The sequence below is a fragment of the Peromyscus californicus genome, unplaced genomic scaffold, assembly GCF_007827085.1.
Source record: "Peromyscus californicus insignis strain IS unplaced genomic scaffold, ASM782708v3 Scaffold_7__1_contigs__length_154581171, whole genome shotgun sequence".
Taxonomy (NCBI): Eukaryota; Metazoa; Chordata; class Mammalia; order Rodentia; family Cricetidae; genus Peromyscus; species Peromyscus californicus.
In genome coordinates this window covers 50,499,501-50,515,077 of record NW_026294595.1, presented here as the reverse complement: position 1 = coordinate 50,515,077, position 15,577 = coordinate 50,499,501, and the positions used below count along the sequence as shown (strand labels likewise).

At 43.8% G+C, this 15,577-nt stretch overlaps 1 protein-coding gene across 2 annotated transcripts in view; it reads left to right on the top strand.

The window, feature by feature from the left end:
* The first annotated feature begins 7,789 nt into the window (after positions 1 to 7,789).
* The window catches only part of Ola1 (Obg like ATPase 1), a 142,141-nt gene continuing 134,353 nt past the window's right edge, over positions 7,790 to 15,577 (top strand). Inside the window, exons 1-2 of one of the 2 annotated variants that reach the window (XM_052723887.1) lie at positions 7,790 to 7,923; positions 9,233 to 9,333. In XM_052723887.1, the coding sequence (XP_052579847.1) occupies positions 9,233 to 9,333 (101 nt within the window). In that variant the 5' untranslated portion in view covers positions 7,790 to 7,923. Of the gene's footprint in view, positions 7,924 to 9,005; positions 9,137 to 9,232; positions 9,334 to 15,577 lie in introns of those variants that run through there. The other variant, XM_052723888.1, reaches the window with a different exon arrangement.

The following is a 15,577-nucleotide window of genomic DNA, read 5'->3' as shown; positions in this document are numbered from 1 at the left end:
CTGCCTTTGAATACTGGAGCCAATGATATGTCTTCCAACAGTTAATAATCACATTGACCAAACTGAAATGGTCATGATTAAAGAAAAGAAATCCTAGCCAAACATTTCCTTTGAAGTCGATGTTTGTACATTAAATATTTGAATTAATCTTTTGATCCTGTAAGAACACCCATACACACACGGTTCTTTTTCAATAGGTGCTTTTATTTCATTTTATTTTTAAAGAGTGGTCTTAGGCTCACAGCAAAATGGAGAGGAAAGTACAGAGGTTTCTCACACACCCCCTTTCCCCACAATGAGTGGAATCCCATTACCAGTCTCCCTGTTGGAGCAGCATACTTGCTAACAGCCTGGCTGACACCTCCCCTCCAAAGTCCATAGACCCTAGCGTTCACTTTGGGGCTGAGCCTCCTTGGCTTAGGACAGATGTACGGAGTTACTAAACATTCTAGGTTATGCAAAGTCAGGTCATTGCTCTAAAGTCCTCTGTGCTCAGTCACCCTCCCTCTCTCCATCCAGCCCTGGGCAGGTGCAGATGTCTCCACCCTGCTTAGTTTGTGCCTTTCCAAGATGTTATAGACTGGGAACCATCAGCATTTTCAGAATGGCTCTTCCGACTTTAAGTTCTCTGAATGTTGTTTCTTCTTGATAGTTTCTTCCTTCTCCCTCCCTCCCCGCTTCCTTCCTTTCTCCCTCCCTCCCTCCCTCCCTCCGTCCCTCCCTCCCTCCCTCCCTCCTTCCCTCCCTCCATGCAGGGTCGTGCCTGGTCAGGAACTGGCTGACTACATCAAGCTGACAATGAATTCACAGGGATCCCTCTGCCTCTTCTTTCTGAGTGCTGGGATCAAAGCTATGTGCCACCACACCTTGATATTTATTATTTTTGTGTGTCCACACATGTGTATGTGTGTGCACCTGTGTGTGAAGGTCACAAGACAGCTTACGGGAGCTTGTCCTCTTCTTCTACCCTGTGGACCCTGAGGTTCAAGCTCAGGTGGTCAGGGGTGGCAGTCTTTACCTGCTGAGTCAGCTTGCCAGCTCTTGATCTTTAACAGGTGTCTTCATGGGGCCTGGCAGATGGCTCAGCATTTGAGAGCACTCCCCGGCTGCTCTTCCAGTGAGCAGGGGGTTTCGATTCCCAGGACCCACATTGCAGTGTACAACCATCCATAAAACTCCAGTCCCAGGGGATCTGACACTCTCTTCTGGCCTCTGTGGGCACCAGGCATGCATGTGGTGTATAGAAATACATACAGGCAAAACAGTCAAACACATAAAATAAATAAATGAAAAAAAGGAGGTGTTTTTATACCAATTCCCCCAAACGACAACAAAAACCCAACCCTTATCTAATATATACACCGGTCTCCCAAAATGATTATGTAGTGCTTCCTGAACTCATCTGATCCTGCATCCCCTTTTCAGCAGAGCTTCTTGGAGAATCACAGATACATAGAGCATGCTCTGGGGGAACTGTTGTATCATTTAAAGCTACAGAGGAGAGGAACAGAGGAGCGATGTCCCTCCGACATACATTATAATAGTTCTCGGGAGGGTATAAGTTCTTTTCTGTCTTGGCCACTGTAAATGTTGCTTGGCTATTAGAAAGCCACTGTAAACCAATTTAAACAGAAAATGGAAGTTCTTGGTAGAAAGCAAGGTTATCAGAGAGTCTAAGGTTAAAAAGTAAACAGGCCATTAGATGGATTAGTCACTTGGAATTGGACACTTAGAACTTGTGATTGCTCTTTCCTCTCTCTCAATTTCTCCAGGTCCATCTTATGATTACTTGCCTCATTTCTGCCTTATTTTTCTTTCTTTAGAATAGCCCTCTCTCAAAAATAAAATAAAATAAAAAGTGCCTAACATCGTCCTTAGCCTTGGTTTTATGTTCTCTTTTCAGCCGCCAGTAGCAGTTGCTATTATGGCTTAACTCCAACTTCTCGGGGAAAAAAAGAGAATCTTGATTTGTTCAGTTTGGGGTTGCTACCCCTGGTACAAGATATTATGGCCAGAAGGTTCACACGCTACAAACAGGAAGGCCTGAGAGGAATGAAGGGGCCTGGGATGTGTAGGTGTAATCAGTCACAGTAATCAGTCACCATCTTAGGTGACTCTGAGATGACCCTTTGAAAGTAGGGGCAGCCTATGTAGGTGTGGTGCTGCTTACCTGTAATCCCAACACCCAGGAAGCCAAGGCAGGTGGATTATAAGTTTGAGTCCAGCCTTGAAGCAGTGAGACTATGACTTTAAAAAGGAAGGGCTGGGAGGTGGCTTAGTTGGTTAAAGTACACTCTGTGCATGCATGAGGGAGGCTGAGTCTCATTCTCGGCACCCATACAAAAAGCCAGGTGTGGAGGCTGTGTGATTAGAATCCCAGTGCTGGGAACGTGGAGACAGGAAGATTGCCAGGGTTTACTGGTCAGCCAGCCTTGCCTAACAAGTGGGACCTAGGTCCCAGTCATCCCAGCGAGAGATGTGGCTGGCTCCTGAGGAATGACGCCAGAGGATGTTCTTTGGCCTCCACACGCACACACACACACACACACACACACACACACACACACACACATCTCCACATACCCACCTAAACATACACACATAAATCTTAGATGGTCTTTTAATGAAAAAAACCTCAGAGCCAGATATCAGGGTGAAAGCTGAAAGATCAGAGAAGCAGAACAGCCAGCCACTAGTTCTTACCTCTACGAAATCCTCAGCCTAAAGAGAGTGAATTCCTGTTTCCTCACACTTTACATACTTTTCTCTGCCCTGCCATATTATTTCCTGGGATTAAAGGCCTGTGTGTTTCCCAAGCGAAGGCATGAGATCTCAAGTGCAGGGATTCAAGGTGTGTGCCACCTCTGCCTGGCTCTGTTTCTCTCCTAGACTGGAACAGTCTCATGTAGCTCAATGTGGCCTTGAACTCACAGAGATCCAGATGGATCTCTACCTCCCGAGTGATAGGATTAAAGGTATGTGCCACCACCGCCTGACCTCAGTGTCTAATCTAGTCGCTAGCTCTGTCCTCTGATCCTCAGGCAAGTTATTAGGGTACACAATATATTACCACAATAGTTCTTAAAAAGGGAAGGGTTTTTTCCTGTTGTGTTTTGTATTTCTGTGATGGGTGCTTTGTATGGATGTCAGTGCACTATGTGGCTGCCTGGTGCCCTTAGAGGTGAGAAGAAGGCATTAGATCCTCTGGGACAGGAATTCCAATTTTGAGTTGCCAGATGGGTGCTGGAAATTGAACCTGGTCCCTCTGGAAGAGCAGCCAAAGCTCTTCCCTACTGAGCCTTTATACCCCCAAATCAGACATCTTGATAGTCCTATACAATAGTCCTATCCCTTAGCTGTGGTTTTACTTTCTGTGGTTTTATTTAGCCATGCCCAATTGCAGTGTTAGAATATTAAAGGGGAAATTCCAGAAATAAGTAATTCCCAAGCTTTAAGTCCTGTCATGCTGAAGAACGCAATGCAATCTTATGCTGTTTTATTCTCTCTGGCCTGGGATGTGACTAACTTATCACGTGGCCTAGCACATCCACACTCCAAATCTCTCTCACCTGTGAGTCATGTAGGATCCACCCAGTTTTGCTCAGTGAAATGGAAGATGTCTGCTAGAGGCTTCTGAGATACATTTCCTTTTTTCCTAAGAGGACTAGAAGCGAAGTCTTTCTCTCTCTTACTCCCCAAATTTTGGTGTTGCCTAGAACTGCAATAGTCTTTTTGTTGTTAGTCAGAGGATGAGACCAGAGGAAGGCCCAGCAACATAAAGCCATGATATGGGGGACCCATAGTAATTGAAAATAGTGTCATTATTGAATCTATCAGACCTGAAATTCTGTTTTTGAACTTTGCTGTTTATTTATTTGGACTTTGTTAAACAGGATAAATTTTCACTAAACTAGAATTTTTTGCTACTCAGAGCTAAGATCATTGGCTTGCCCAAAACACTGATTGTATAATTATATCCATATATTAGCAGGTGCATTGTGATGTTGCCTCAGGAAAATAACATATGGACTTTTCTTCTCAGAATTCCTAAGTCTTTACCTGTGAATCACAATGGTAATAACATAACAAAAACCTACTAGTTTCTAACCTGTATTATTTCATATACTATAAGCAATTGGTTAAACTGGGACATTGATTAGATTTCAAATACCTATATGCTGTTGAGTGGAATAAAAACAGTGATTAAACGTCTTCTTTCACCGGTTAAGTTACGAGCAACTTTCAAAGGTCATGGTCTGTTAAGTGGAAGAATGAAAATGAAAAATTGGCTTCTTTGCTGGTAGTTAACAGGCTGAGTGTTGTGCTATGGTGATGGAATAGGGAAAGGGGGTGATGACCAGTCACAGACGGAGTATAGGATCAGATGTCCTGAGTCAGGGAAAACCAAAGTGGCTTATCTTAAAGTTAGCATTAATTAACTGTAGCTAAGTGACATAACTGTTCTGTCAATTTTTGTCTGTTTGTTTGTTTGTTTGTTTGTTTGAGACAGGCTCTACTATGTAGCCTTGGCTGGCCTAGAGCTGGACAGGTAGATTAGGCTAGTCTTAAACTCATAGAAATCCTCCTGCTTCTGCATCCTGAGTGCTGGGATTAAAGGCATGTGCCACCATACCCAGCCCATCTGTAGATTTTTTTAAAATACTTTTTACTTTATGTGTATGAGTGTTTTGCTTGCTTGTATGTAAGTGCACTGTGTGTGCCTGATCCTCTGAGGAGGCCAGAAGAGGGTGCTGGATTCCCTGAAATTGGACTTTTGTGTCCTGTGGGTGCTGGGAACTGAACTTGGGTCTTTTTCAAGAATATCAAGTGCTCTCAACTGTTGAGGTATCCCTTCAGCCCCCATCTGAAGAGATTTCCAGGCTGTTATTACATATATTTATCGCATACGGACTTGTCTCCCCACTAGATCACACATTCCTCAAGGGCAAAGGACTCTATTCAGCTTGCTCTTCACAACTCCAAAGATTACTGCCTAGGATGGAGTAGAAGGGTGTACAAGAGCACAAATGTATACAGACAACAAAATGTAAATAGATATTCTAAAATTTTCAATTATACATCTAGATACTGGATATGGCGAAACCTTAGTGTAGAGGAAAACGAGATGAAAGTAACAGAATAATGTTTTGTTTTCACTTACGTCTTATGAAGGATTGTGTCAGGACTAGTAAATAGGTGTTGCTATGGTGTGCTTTGTATTTGTCTCCTGTAACAGTATTCTCTCAGAACTACCTGCTTTGTGATAGGGAAGTCACACACAGGGTTGTTCTGATTATGATTCGTATGACTCCTGTCTACCTGGCTGCTTCAGTTGTGTTAGGATTCTGTACATGCGCAGCTCGGGGTCTTGTCTGGCGCCTTACGTCATCAGCGCACGACTATGTCCCAGCTTAAAAAGCTGGACGCGGACCCCCACCCTCCCTTTTCCGTTTCTCTCTGCTGTCGGCTCTGCCCTGCTTTCCCCCCTCTGCCAGGCCTGGCTTCTCCCCGCTGTCCCCTCTTCTCTCTAATAAAGCCCATTCTAACTCTGGTAACCACGGCCCGTGATTCTTCCCCTGACCAACCAGCGCCGTTCATCCTTTCATGTTGGGTCCTTAGGAAAACTATTAAAGTTAGGCAAATTAGATATTTCCTACGAATAAAAGTTGACCTCCTGACTCTTCACTGTAAGTTGGAAATGGAGTCCAGTTACTACAGTGGTTCTCAGCCTTCCTTATGCTGTGACCATTTAATACCATTCCTCATGTTGTGGTGACCCCCCAACCATAAGATCATTTCATTGCTACTTCATAACTGTAATTTTGCTACTGTTACAAATTGTAAATATCTGATATGCAGAATATCTGATATGTGAGCCCTGTGAAAGGATCATTTGACCCTCAAAAGGTCAAGACCCTCAGGCTGAGGACCACTGTGTATTAGACAAGTGTGACTAGCAGCCACTGGTCCCTGGAGAAATGGCCAGAACCGCTGTGGGTCTATTTGGATGAACTGCTTTGTCGAGGGACTTTAGTCAGTCCAACGGCTGGGAGGAAAGACACAGCTACAAAGAGAAGGGCAACCGACTCAAGGACTTGATGGGCATGTAAGGGGATGGGTAGATTTGAGATGGGAGAAGTCGCTAGATTTGACTAAAAGACAGTGATAAGTTGAAGTTGATCCCACTACTCTACACTGGGAGAAATTTTCAGTTAGTACTGGAGTGGCTAGTTGCTGAGAGTGAGGGGCTGTTTGGGATTCTTGAGTGTGTGTGTGTGTGTGTGTGTGTGTGTGTGTGTGTGTGTGGTTTCTGTTTCATAAACAGACTCTGAACCCAGCTACAAATTTCATTACTAAAGAGCAATCGAGTATTACTGAGGAATTACTTTGTGCTATTCATATGAGTTACATTGATGGTGGCCACAAAATGTGTACTAGTTTCCCCTGACATCTATTTTTACAAATACATGGTTTGATGACAAGGATACTAGATTGAGTGGATAGTGTATTATTAACTGTATAAAGTGAGAACACGGCCACAGTTAACGATCTTTAAACAATAATAAAAAATAACAGTGATAAATGTCTTTGACATTTTTCATAAAAGCTCTAACACTTTCCTCAGATCACTCTCTCGGGTGACAGAAAAACCTTAGTGCATGCAGTTTTGTTATAAACAGTGGCTCAGTTGCTGCTTCTAAGTCACTGATCAAAAGGACTCGGACAGAAAGAGAACCGTTTCAGACCTGTGAGATGGCTCAGTGTGGAAAGGTGCTGGCTGCCACACCTCATGATCTGAATATCCCCACAACCCGCAAAGTGGAGAGAGAACCGACTCCAAGTTGTCCTTTGAATTCACCTGAACCGTGGTATGCATGAGTCACTCCACACACGCACACATATAATACATAATAAACGTACATAAAAAGAACAACCCAGGTTTTGTGGTGAGATCAGGGTTTGAAATGTGTCTTCTGTCACTTTCTGATACTATTTTGTCATCTGCAAATTGGGGATAGCAACCAATTCACATCTTTTCCTTTATTTGGAGCTGGTATGCTTGAGAAAATTATTATAATTTTTGGACATTCACTGCAACAAATCCTTGAAGGTCACTGAAGAAAAGCTAATAAAAAATACTTTTTCCAGTGGAGTTCATAGTGTACTCAGCAGGTGTGGAGACTCATGCATATTATCTCATTTTATCCTCACAGTAACCTCGTCGGATGGATCGCAATAGTCTCATTTTATAACCAGAAGGAAATCATGTTCTCCAATCTCCAAAGGCCTCTGTTCTTAACTACCCTGAGAAAAGGGATGTGCCTTGTGGTAGTGGGAAAGGATATGAAGATTCTTTAACTGTTTTCTGTACTTGTGTGGTTGCTAGGGGCGCCTTGGATCCTAAGTTTTACTTGGTCCATTTTCCCTGGAAGAAAAGTTTAATGGCCTCTCCCTGTCAGCCCGTCTGAAAGAAGTTATTGGAAAAGGCGGGGGGGGGGGGGGGGGGGCTGCGCCGTGCAGGTGGCGGAAGGTGGATCTCGGCGCAGTCGGTCTGGACCAAGAGGAATCCGAGGTGGAGCGGGTGAAGGACCCGGAGCAGCCAAACGGAAGGAAACGCGGAGGCTTTGCCGAAGCCCACGTGTTGAGACGCGGAAGCCTGGCGCAGCAGCTAAGTGCCCGCCCCCTCGCAAGCCCCGCCCACCGGGAACCCGGCAAGCGGACCAATGGGCGTGGCTCGTGTGCGGGGCGTGGCCTGCGCACAGGTGCCGCCCCGGCCCGCCTGTTCCGTCGCCTCTGCCGTCGTGCGTGCGGCTCGGCGGAGGGCCGGGCCTGCGCTCTCTCCGCCTTCCTCCCCACCTCCGGCTGCCGGCTACACGGGTTTTTGCAGCCCGGGACCCGGTGTGATCGTCAGCCCGTTGCACGGTGAGTTCCCGAGGGAGCCCACGGGCGCCTAGGCCAGTGGCTTGGAGGCTGACGCCAGGCCGGAGCCGGGCCGCCGGGATGGACCGAGGGCAGCGGACGGCGTGGGGCGTGTGGATGAATGAGGCGCCCTCGGAGTAGGCCGCGCGGCCACGAGATCGGCCCTCGCCGCAGTCTGGGCAGAGCCTTGCCTCAGGGCAGGACGCCAGTGCCGGGTCAGGAGGGGGAAAGGTGGTGTGCGGGGGTCCTGCTCAGCTGGGCCGCGGGCCACCCCTTGTAGGCCACAGGACTGGACCGGCTCTCCCCATGCAGCTGTTCGTTGGAGGCCTGGAGATGGGCCCGGAACAGGTGTCAAGACCCTAAGACGGGAGATCTTTGGCCTCCCGATCTGGGATTACAGGTTGGAATATCACTTCAGGAGCGGGGTCCCCTGCGTGGCTCTAAGAGGTACAAGCCAGAAGACGGGGGTAGTTTTAGTTTCCAGCTTCTGAGACACGAGATTGCTGTTCCTCGTCGGTTCCTATTGCAGTGTAAAGTGGGATCCAGTTTTGCACAGAGGATCTTGGAGCCAAAACGAGCAAGCAAAGACAGAAAGTTTGGACCTGTCAATCAAAAGGTTGAAAGTATTTGAAATGGGGGCTGTATAGCCTGTTGGTAGAGCCCTTGCTTTTTAGCATACCTGAAGCTCTGGGTTGGATTTTAAAAAGGGGTGAGGTGAGCCCCTGAGAAGTATCCAGTGTGTGGAGCGTGTGTTTTGAAGACTGTTTATGAGGACTGATTAGCAGTACCTACAGTGTCAAAGGTGGAAGAGTCTGGGTTAGGAGGACCTCCAGGCCCAGCGGTGAGCATTGTGGTAAACACTGAGTTGTGGAGAAAGGTGAAAGGGCGGGTCCCAGGTAATGGAGGAATGACTGGTGAGAGGAGACTTGGTGGCTGGTGTTTCCAGAATGGGTTTTCTTGGACTTGTGTCTCTGCCCCAGCTTCCGATGCTCTCCTTCGTATGACAGGTTAAGAAGGTGGCTGTCAGCAGCCAGGATGGAAGAGTGGAGCTAAGTTTTGTGTTCATCTGTGATTCCTTCTGTCACAGTCTTTCTGGGACTACTCAGAAGTGACTCTTCGACAAACATTAGAATCTGATATGTTTACAGGACCCTCCCCCTTGTGTTAAAAACCGAATGGATTTCGCTCTTATTTTCGTTGAAGATTGATATGTACAGTATGTTTTATTTTCTGTTACCTAGTTATATATTCTGTATACAGAAATGTGGTTTTTTTGTAGGGGTACTTTAAAAAGTTTATTTTGACATTTTAGATGCCCCCCAAAAAGGCAGGAGATGGAATTAAACCACCTCCAATCATTGGAAGATTTGGAACCTCACTGAAAATTGGTATTGTTGGATTGCCAAATGTTGGGTAAGTAAAAATTGGGACTTTTCATACTTTTATTTTATAAACTTTTGGGTCCTGTTGTAGAAATAGAAACTCACAAGGCAATAAGAATTGCAATTGAAAAAAAAGGGGGGGGGCTAGAATATTACTGTTACAAACCTAGGCTTTAACTTACATGTGTTTTATTTATTTGATTTTAGGTTTTTTTGCATACATTGAAACGAGTTATTTATATTGAGTTATTTATATTGTTTTGCTAGCCTCAGGAAGAAGCAAGGAGGCAATATCAATATCAAAATATCAATGAGGCAAGTCTAATACAGTTGCTTGAAATGTTGGGAGAAGCATAGTATTGCATTTGTTGGGAATTGTACCTCCAACATAGGCTATTACCAGGAACCTTTTACAGAACAATTTAGGAAATAGTTTTAAAACTTTTTTATAAAGCTCTTGAGAGAAGACGGTTGTCTAGCGGGTGAATTTTTACTGGAGAGAGAGGCGAGTACTTCGAATATACTATTGGAAGGTGGGTAAAGAGTTTCTGCAACAGCATGTTTAAAGGCTGAGACAGGGAATCTACAGAGCAAGCTGGCTACCCAGGCTACCCAAAATGGTGAGCTCTGGGTTCAGCAAGAGACCCTGCCTCAGTAGGTAAGGTGGCAAGCCCTCAAGGAAGACACTTCTGTCAGCGTCAGGCTGCCTTATACACACATGCACCCATGTCTACACACATTTGAACATATAAATGCATGCCATACACATGTGTACACAAAAAAGTGTTTAAACTTGGGAATTATGTGCACAAAGTACTGAATTTTGTCATGTTTTCAAAATTAACCATATATGCCATATATTTGCACGTAAGGCAGTGATGGCAGTATGTAGGGAGTTTATCGTATAGTTTTTTGCACATATGACATTAATGTTCACTGTCTGCTCTTTTCATTATTTAAACTATCGTAGCTAGGCATGATGGTTCACATCTTCATCCTGGCACTTGAGAGGCTAATGCAAAAGCATTACTGTGAGATTGAGGCCAGTCTGGGCCATATTGTGAGATCTTGTAACAACAAGAAACACACACACATATTACAAGTGGTTAGGTTTAACCAGGCAGTGGTGACGCACACCTTTAATTCCAGCGCTCAGGAGGCAGAGGCAGGTGGATCTCTGAGTTGGAGGCCAGCCTGGTCTACAGAGTGAGTTCCAGGACAGCCAGAGATGCACAGACCTTGTGTCGGAAAAAAACAAACAAACAAACAAGCAAACAAGTGATTAATTAGGTAGTAGGCACAGCGTGGATTTATGAGGCTCACTAGAGCATTAGTGGCATGGAGAACAACTTTGTGCTCTGCTCCTTGGTGCTCCTGTTCCAGTCTTCAGTGAATGGCACACGATATGCTCAAGGACCCAGTTCTTAGATTCTTGTAATGTAAAACAGGAGCAAATATGTCCCAATTTCAGTCTCTTCTAGAGTGGGGTATATTTTGAAGGGGTTTCCTGCTGTGCTAGAGTCTACTAGTAAAGTAATAATAAACAGAGAGTGGAAATACAGCAAAACAAGTAATCAAGCCAGGTACTGTAGGGTACTGTCAATACATTTGAAAGCAAAATATGATTATAATGTTTGCAGTGAGCTTTTCTGCACCAGTAAGAAAGGTTTTAGATATTAGCATTCATCTCTTTGGAATCACTGTAGTCAGAGGATCTAGACTTCAAATGGTACTAATTGAAAAGGGCCATCTTAAGCTCTTAAGTGTTTTTTATGTAAGGTTTTTTTGAGGGGGAACTAGAGTATAATAATAACTAATATACGAGAAAACCTAAAAGGTTCTATTATTCAGTATAATTGTGGTATTTATGCTTTCAGCTTTAAAATAGTCCTCTTCAGTTTTATTGAGATGTTTTACATAGAGTAAAATTTTACTTCAAAATATTTTGAGTTACATTTGTATTTATTTTGTTTGTGGATGATGACACAAATATTGGAGATTAGAGGACAACTGGTGGGAGTCGGGTCTCCCACCGTGTGGGTTCAGGGGGTTGAATTTAGGTCGTCAGGCTTGGTGGTAATCCACCTTTACCTGCTGAGCCGTCTTGCTGGCTTGAATTTATTTACTCAGTTTTGATAGGGAGGCCCTGAAGATTTGACTCAGGGCTCTTGTGAAAATGTGTTTGTTTTTAAGCGATAGTTTATTCAATTTTGGCAATTGTGCTTGGTTGTAAAATTTCTTTTTATAGAATGATCTTTCTATTAAACAATATCAGGTAGGGTTCACTGTGTGAAACACAAATCTTGACTGTTTTAAGAAATTGAAGGAGTGAACAGCTAGACTTTAGGAGGATAAGAGCTTGAATGGTACAGGCAGGTATTCAGTCCACATGGAGCTCAGCTACATGAATTCTTGACCTGGATGATTCTTATTTCTTTTCTTTCTTTCTTTTTTTTGAAGACAGGGTTTCTCTATGTAGTCTTGGCTGTTCTGGAACTTGATCTGTGAGCCAGGCTGGTCTCGAACTCACAGAGATCCACCTGCTTCTACTTCCTGAGTGCTGGGATTAAAGGCCTAAGCCACCACACCCTGCCAGGGTAGTTTAGTTAAGGATGGTCTGCTGGTGGAAATAAGGATGATCCATGTAGAAACTATCTTGGTCAAGGTTACTGCTACAGTGATAAAAACACCATGACCAAAAGCAAAAGCGACTTGAGGAGGAAAGGGTTTATTTTTATTGAGTTTACATATTCTGAATCACCGTCCAGTCCATTGACAGAAGCTGAGGCGGAGACTCAGGCCAGTGGGGGAACCTGGAGGCAGGAGCTGATGCAGAGACCATGCAGGAGTACTGCCTACTGGCTTGCTCTCCATGGCTTGCTCAGCCTGCTTTCTTACAGAACCCAGGACCGTCTGCCCAAGGGTGTTCCCACCCATTATGAACTAATTAAGAAAATGCCCTACAGGCTTGCCTACAGTCGATCTTATAGAAGCAGTTTCTCAGTTGAGGTTCCCTCCTCTCAGATGACTCCAGCTTGTGTCAAGTTGGCATAAAACTATCCAGGACAGAAACTATCTAAGGAATCTCTTGATATTTAGAGAGTTAGTTAAGAATGCTTGCTTTTTTAGTATATACCAGTGAAGCTAATTACTAGGAATTAAGAGGTTATACTTGTAGCTAAACTGATTTGTTTGTGTTTGTTTTCATGACAAGGTCTCACTATGTAGCTCTGGCTATCCTGGAACTCACTATGTAGACTAGGCTGTTCTCAAACCCACAGAGATCCTCCTGCCTCTGCCTCCCTAGTGCTGGGATGCATCACTGAGCCCAGCTGAATTTTATATCATATCCTACCACACCATGTCATTTCATTTGTGACAAGGTCTCATTCTGTAGCCCATGCTGATCTAGAACTTACTGTCTAGCCCAGGCTGTCCTTGAGTCCCCAGGGATCTTTGTGCCTGTGCTTACTGAATGCTGGGGCTACAGGAATAAATCCCTTTGCCCAGAAAGCTAGTCTGGCATTTAGCAAACACTTACTATGTGCAAGTCTCTGTTCTGAGTGTTTGATACATGTTATCTTATTGAGTTAGCTGTTTGGCATCTCCGATTGGACTTTCAAGACTGTAAGGGAAGAGATTGTGTTGTTCCTGTTTATTGATATATTTCTAGTGCCTAGACTGGTGTTAGTAACATAGTGAACACCCAATAATTATTTGTGGAAGGTAGTAATTATTTGTGAATGGGATAATTTCCCCCCTTTGATAGCTGTATGTAGGCTTAGTGATGAAGAAACATGTTTTATTGCTGCTTTTAATGAAGAAGAAAGAGTATCATACCAAGAGTATGGACATTTAGTTTCTAGCTCTCTCCTACTGTTTCTTACCTCAGGGTGCTTTGTAAATTACCTCTTGTTAGACCATTGTATTATTGTGAGTGTAAGGCTTAGAAGCCCTTGGGGGAAACTACTCGATGTTCTAGACTGTGTCAGGGATAGCTCTTCTCGCATTGCATTAGGTTGAGTTACGATGTTGATGTTCAAACAGCCCAGATAACCTTGGCTTAAAGAGTTTGTTATGGAAAGGAGTGTTTTGCAGTCAGAGATTGGTTGCTTTAGTCATAGTGGACCTTCTTTATGATTGCCTTAGGGAATTCATAGCTTAGCAGTCCCTAGGATTGTGGCCTTTTCCTATGGCCTAGGCTGCTATGAATTCCAGACAGCTGGTTACCCACAGTGTCAAAGGACCCAGTGATTTAGCAGCATTTTCCTTTCAGCTGCAGTACCATACTTGTGCTACCATGCCTTTGCCAGAGTGTATAACAAGAATGAAGGTTAGGAAATGTAGTCCATATCTCAACACACACACACACACACACACACACACACACACACACACACACACACATACACACACATACTCGCTGCTGGGAGACATGTTATTTCCTCTGTTTGAGCACCCCAGAGCTAGCTGCCCCAAGAAAGTAATTCTCTTGCTTGGTTGATATATCAGGGAATTATTCTTTAGTATGCCTACAACTTTCTCTTTCTAGCTGATTCTGTTCTTGATTTTTTTTCTTTTTTAGATTAAAAAAAATTATGTGTGTATGCATATGGCTAGAAGCACCAGATTCCCTTTGAACTGGAGTTACAGGTGATTGTGAGTGGGAGTTGGAGATCAAACTCAGGTCCTTTGCAAGAGCAGAGCCATTTTGTGCTCTTAACTGCTGAGGAGAGTCCCCCATTCTTGATTTTGTAAAGGAACTCTGAGGAAAATATTTTGTAGGCTGCAGATATTGATGATCACAGTATTTTCATTCTAAAAGAGCTGACACAGTTAAGCAAAATTCCTATGCCTGCTGAATGGACAGATTTTCACACATCATACACACACACACACACACACACTTTATATATATATACTTTATATATATACTTTATATATGTGTAATTTTAAATACTTTATATATTGTGCTAGGGATTCAGTGATAGTTGCCTTATTTATTTTATTTTGTTCACTTGTTTGTTTTTTGAGACAGACTCTTACTATGTAGATCAGGCTGACCTTGAACTCACAGAGAGCCGCCTGCCTCTGCTTCCAAAGTTCTGAATGCTGGGATTAAATGCATGAACCACCACACCTGGCTTGCCTTATTTTTATGCATTTTAATTCTTTGGTCTCATTACGTCTTGCCTGTAGGAACTGTTAGTATGTCATTCCAAAGGTAATTTCCCACTTCCCTATTCCTTCGTGTATTTTTTGAAATGCTTCTTGTCTTTGAATATTGAGTTAGTTATTTATTAAATCATTTGTGTAGTATTAATGAGCTTATTTTATTCTTTGGATTATAAAAGGGAAGGGTGTCTGCCTTAGTTGATTTCCACTTTTTTTTAATTGAAAATACATTTTTCCATATAATATATTCTGATCCCAATTTTCCCTCCTCATCTCCTCCAGATCCTCCCCACCTCCCCACCCATCCAGCTCCATGCCTTCTCTCTCTTTAGAGAACAAACAGGCAAATAAAACAAATAAACCCCAAAAAAACCAAAACAAACAGATAAAAAAAGCCAAAGAAAAAGTACACCCCACACACACCCCCCACGCCCCATAAAAACACAAAATCAGAAACCATAATATATAAGCAAGAGATCAGTAAGGTAAAAAATGCCCACAGCACTATGAGACAAAAATCTCCAAAAGTACCATTGAGTTTGTTTTGTGTTAGCCTCTTTTTTTTTTTTAAATTAATTTATTTATTTTGTATACAGAAGAGGGCGCCAGATCTCATTACAGATGGTTGTGAGCCACCATGTGGTTGCTGGGAATTGAACTCAGGACCTCTGGAAGTGCAGTCAGTGCTCTTAACCTCTGAGCCATCTCTCCAGCCCGTGTTAGCCTCTCTTAAGTGTGATTTTTATACTCAGTGAGACTCCATTGGAGGAAACTTTTTGAACAGTTGGCACTTGGAGATAGCTTCTAGGTTAAGAATGGGGGCTGGTGTCTACTTCCCCTCAGCACTGGGACCCCATCTGGCTTGGACCGTGCAGGCCCTGTGCACGCTGCCCCAGTCAGTCTCTGGGAGGTCATGTGTGCATCAGTTCTGTTGTCTGGGAGGCAATGAATGTTTCCTTGATGTCGTCCGTCGTCCATCCCCCCCCCATCCATTCCCCCCCCCCCCAGCTTTAAAGATTTTTTTTTTCTTGTCTTCTGCATAGATCCTTATCCCCGAGGGGAGGGATATGTTGAAGACATCCCATTTAAGACTGAGTTCG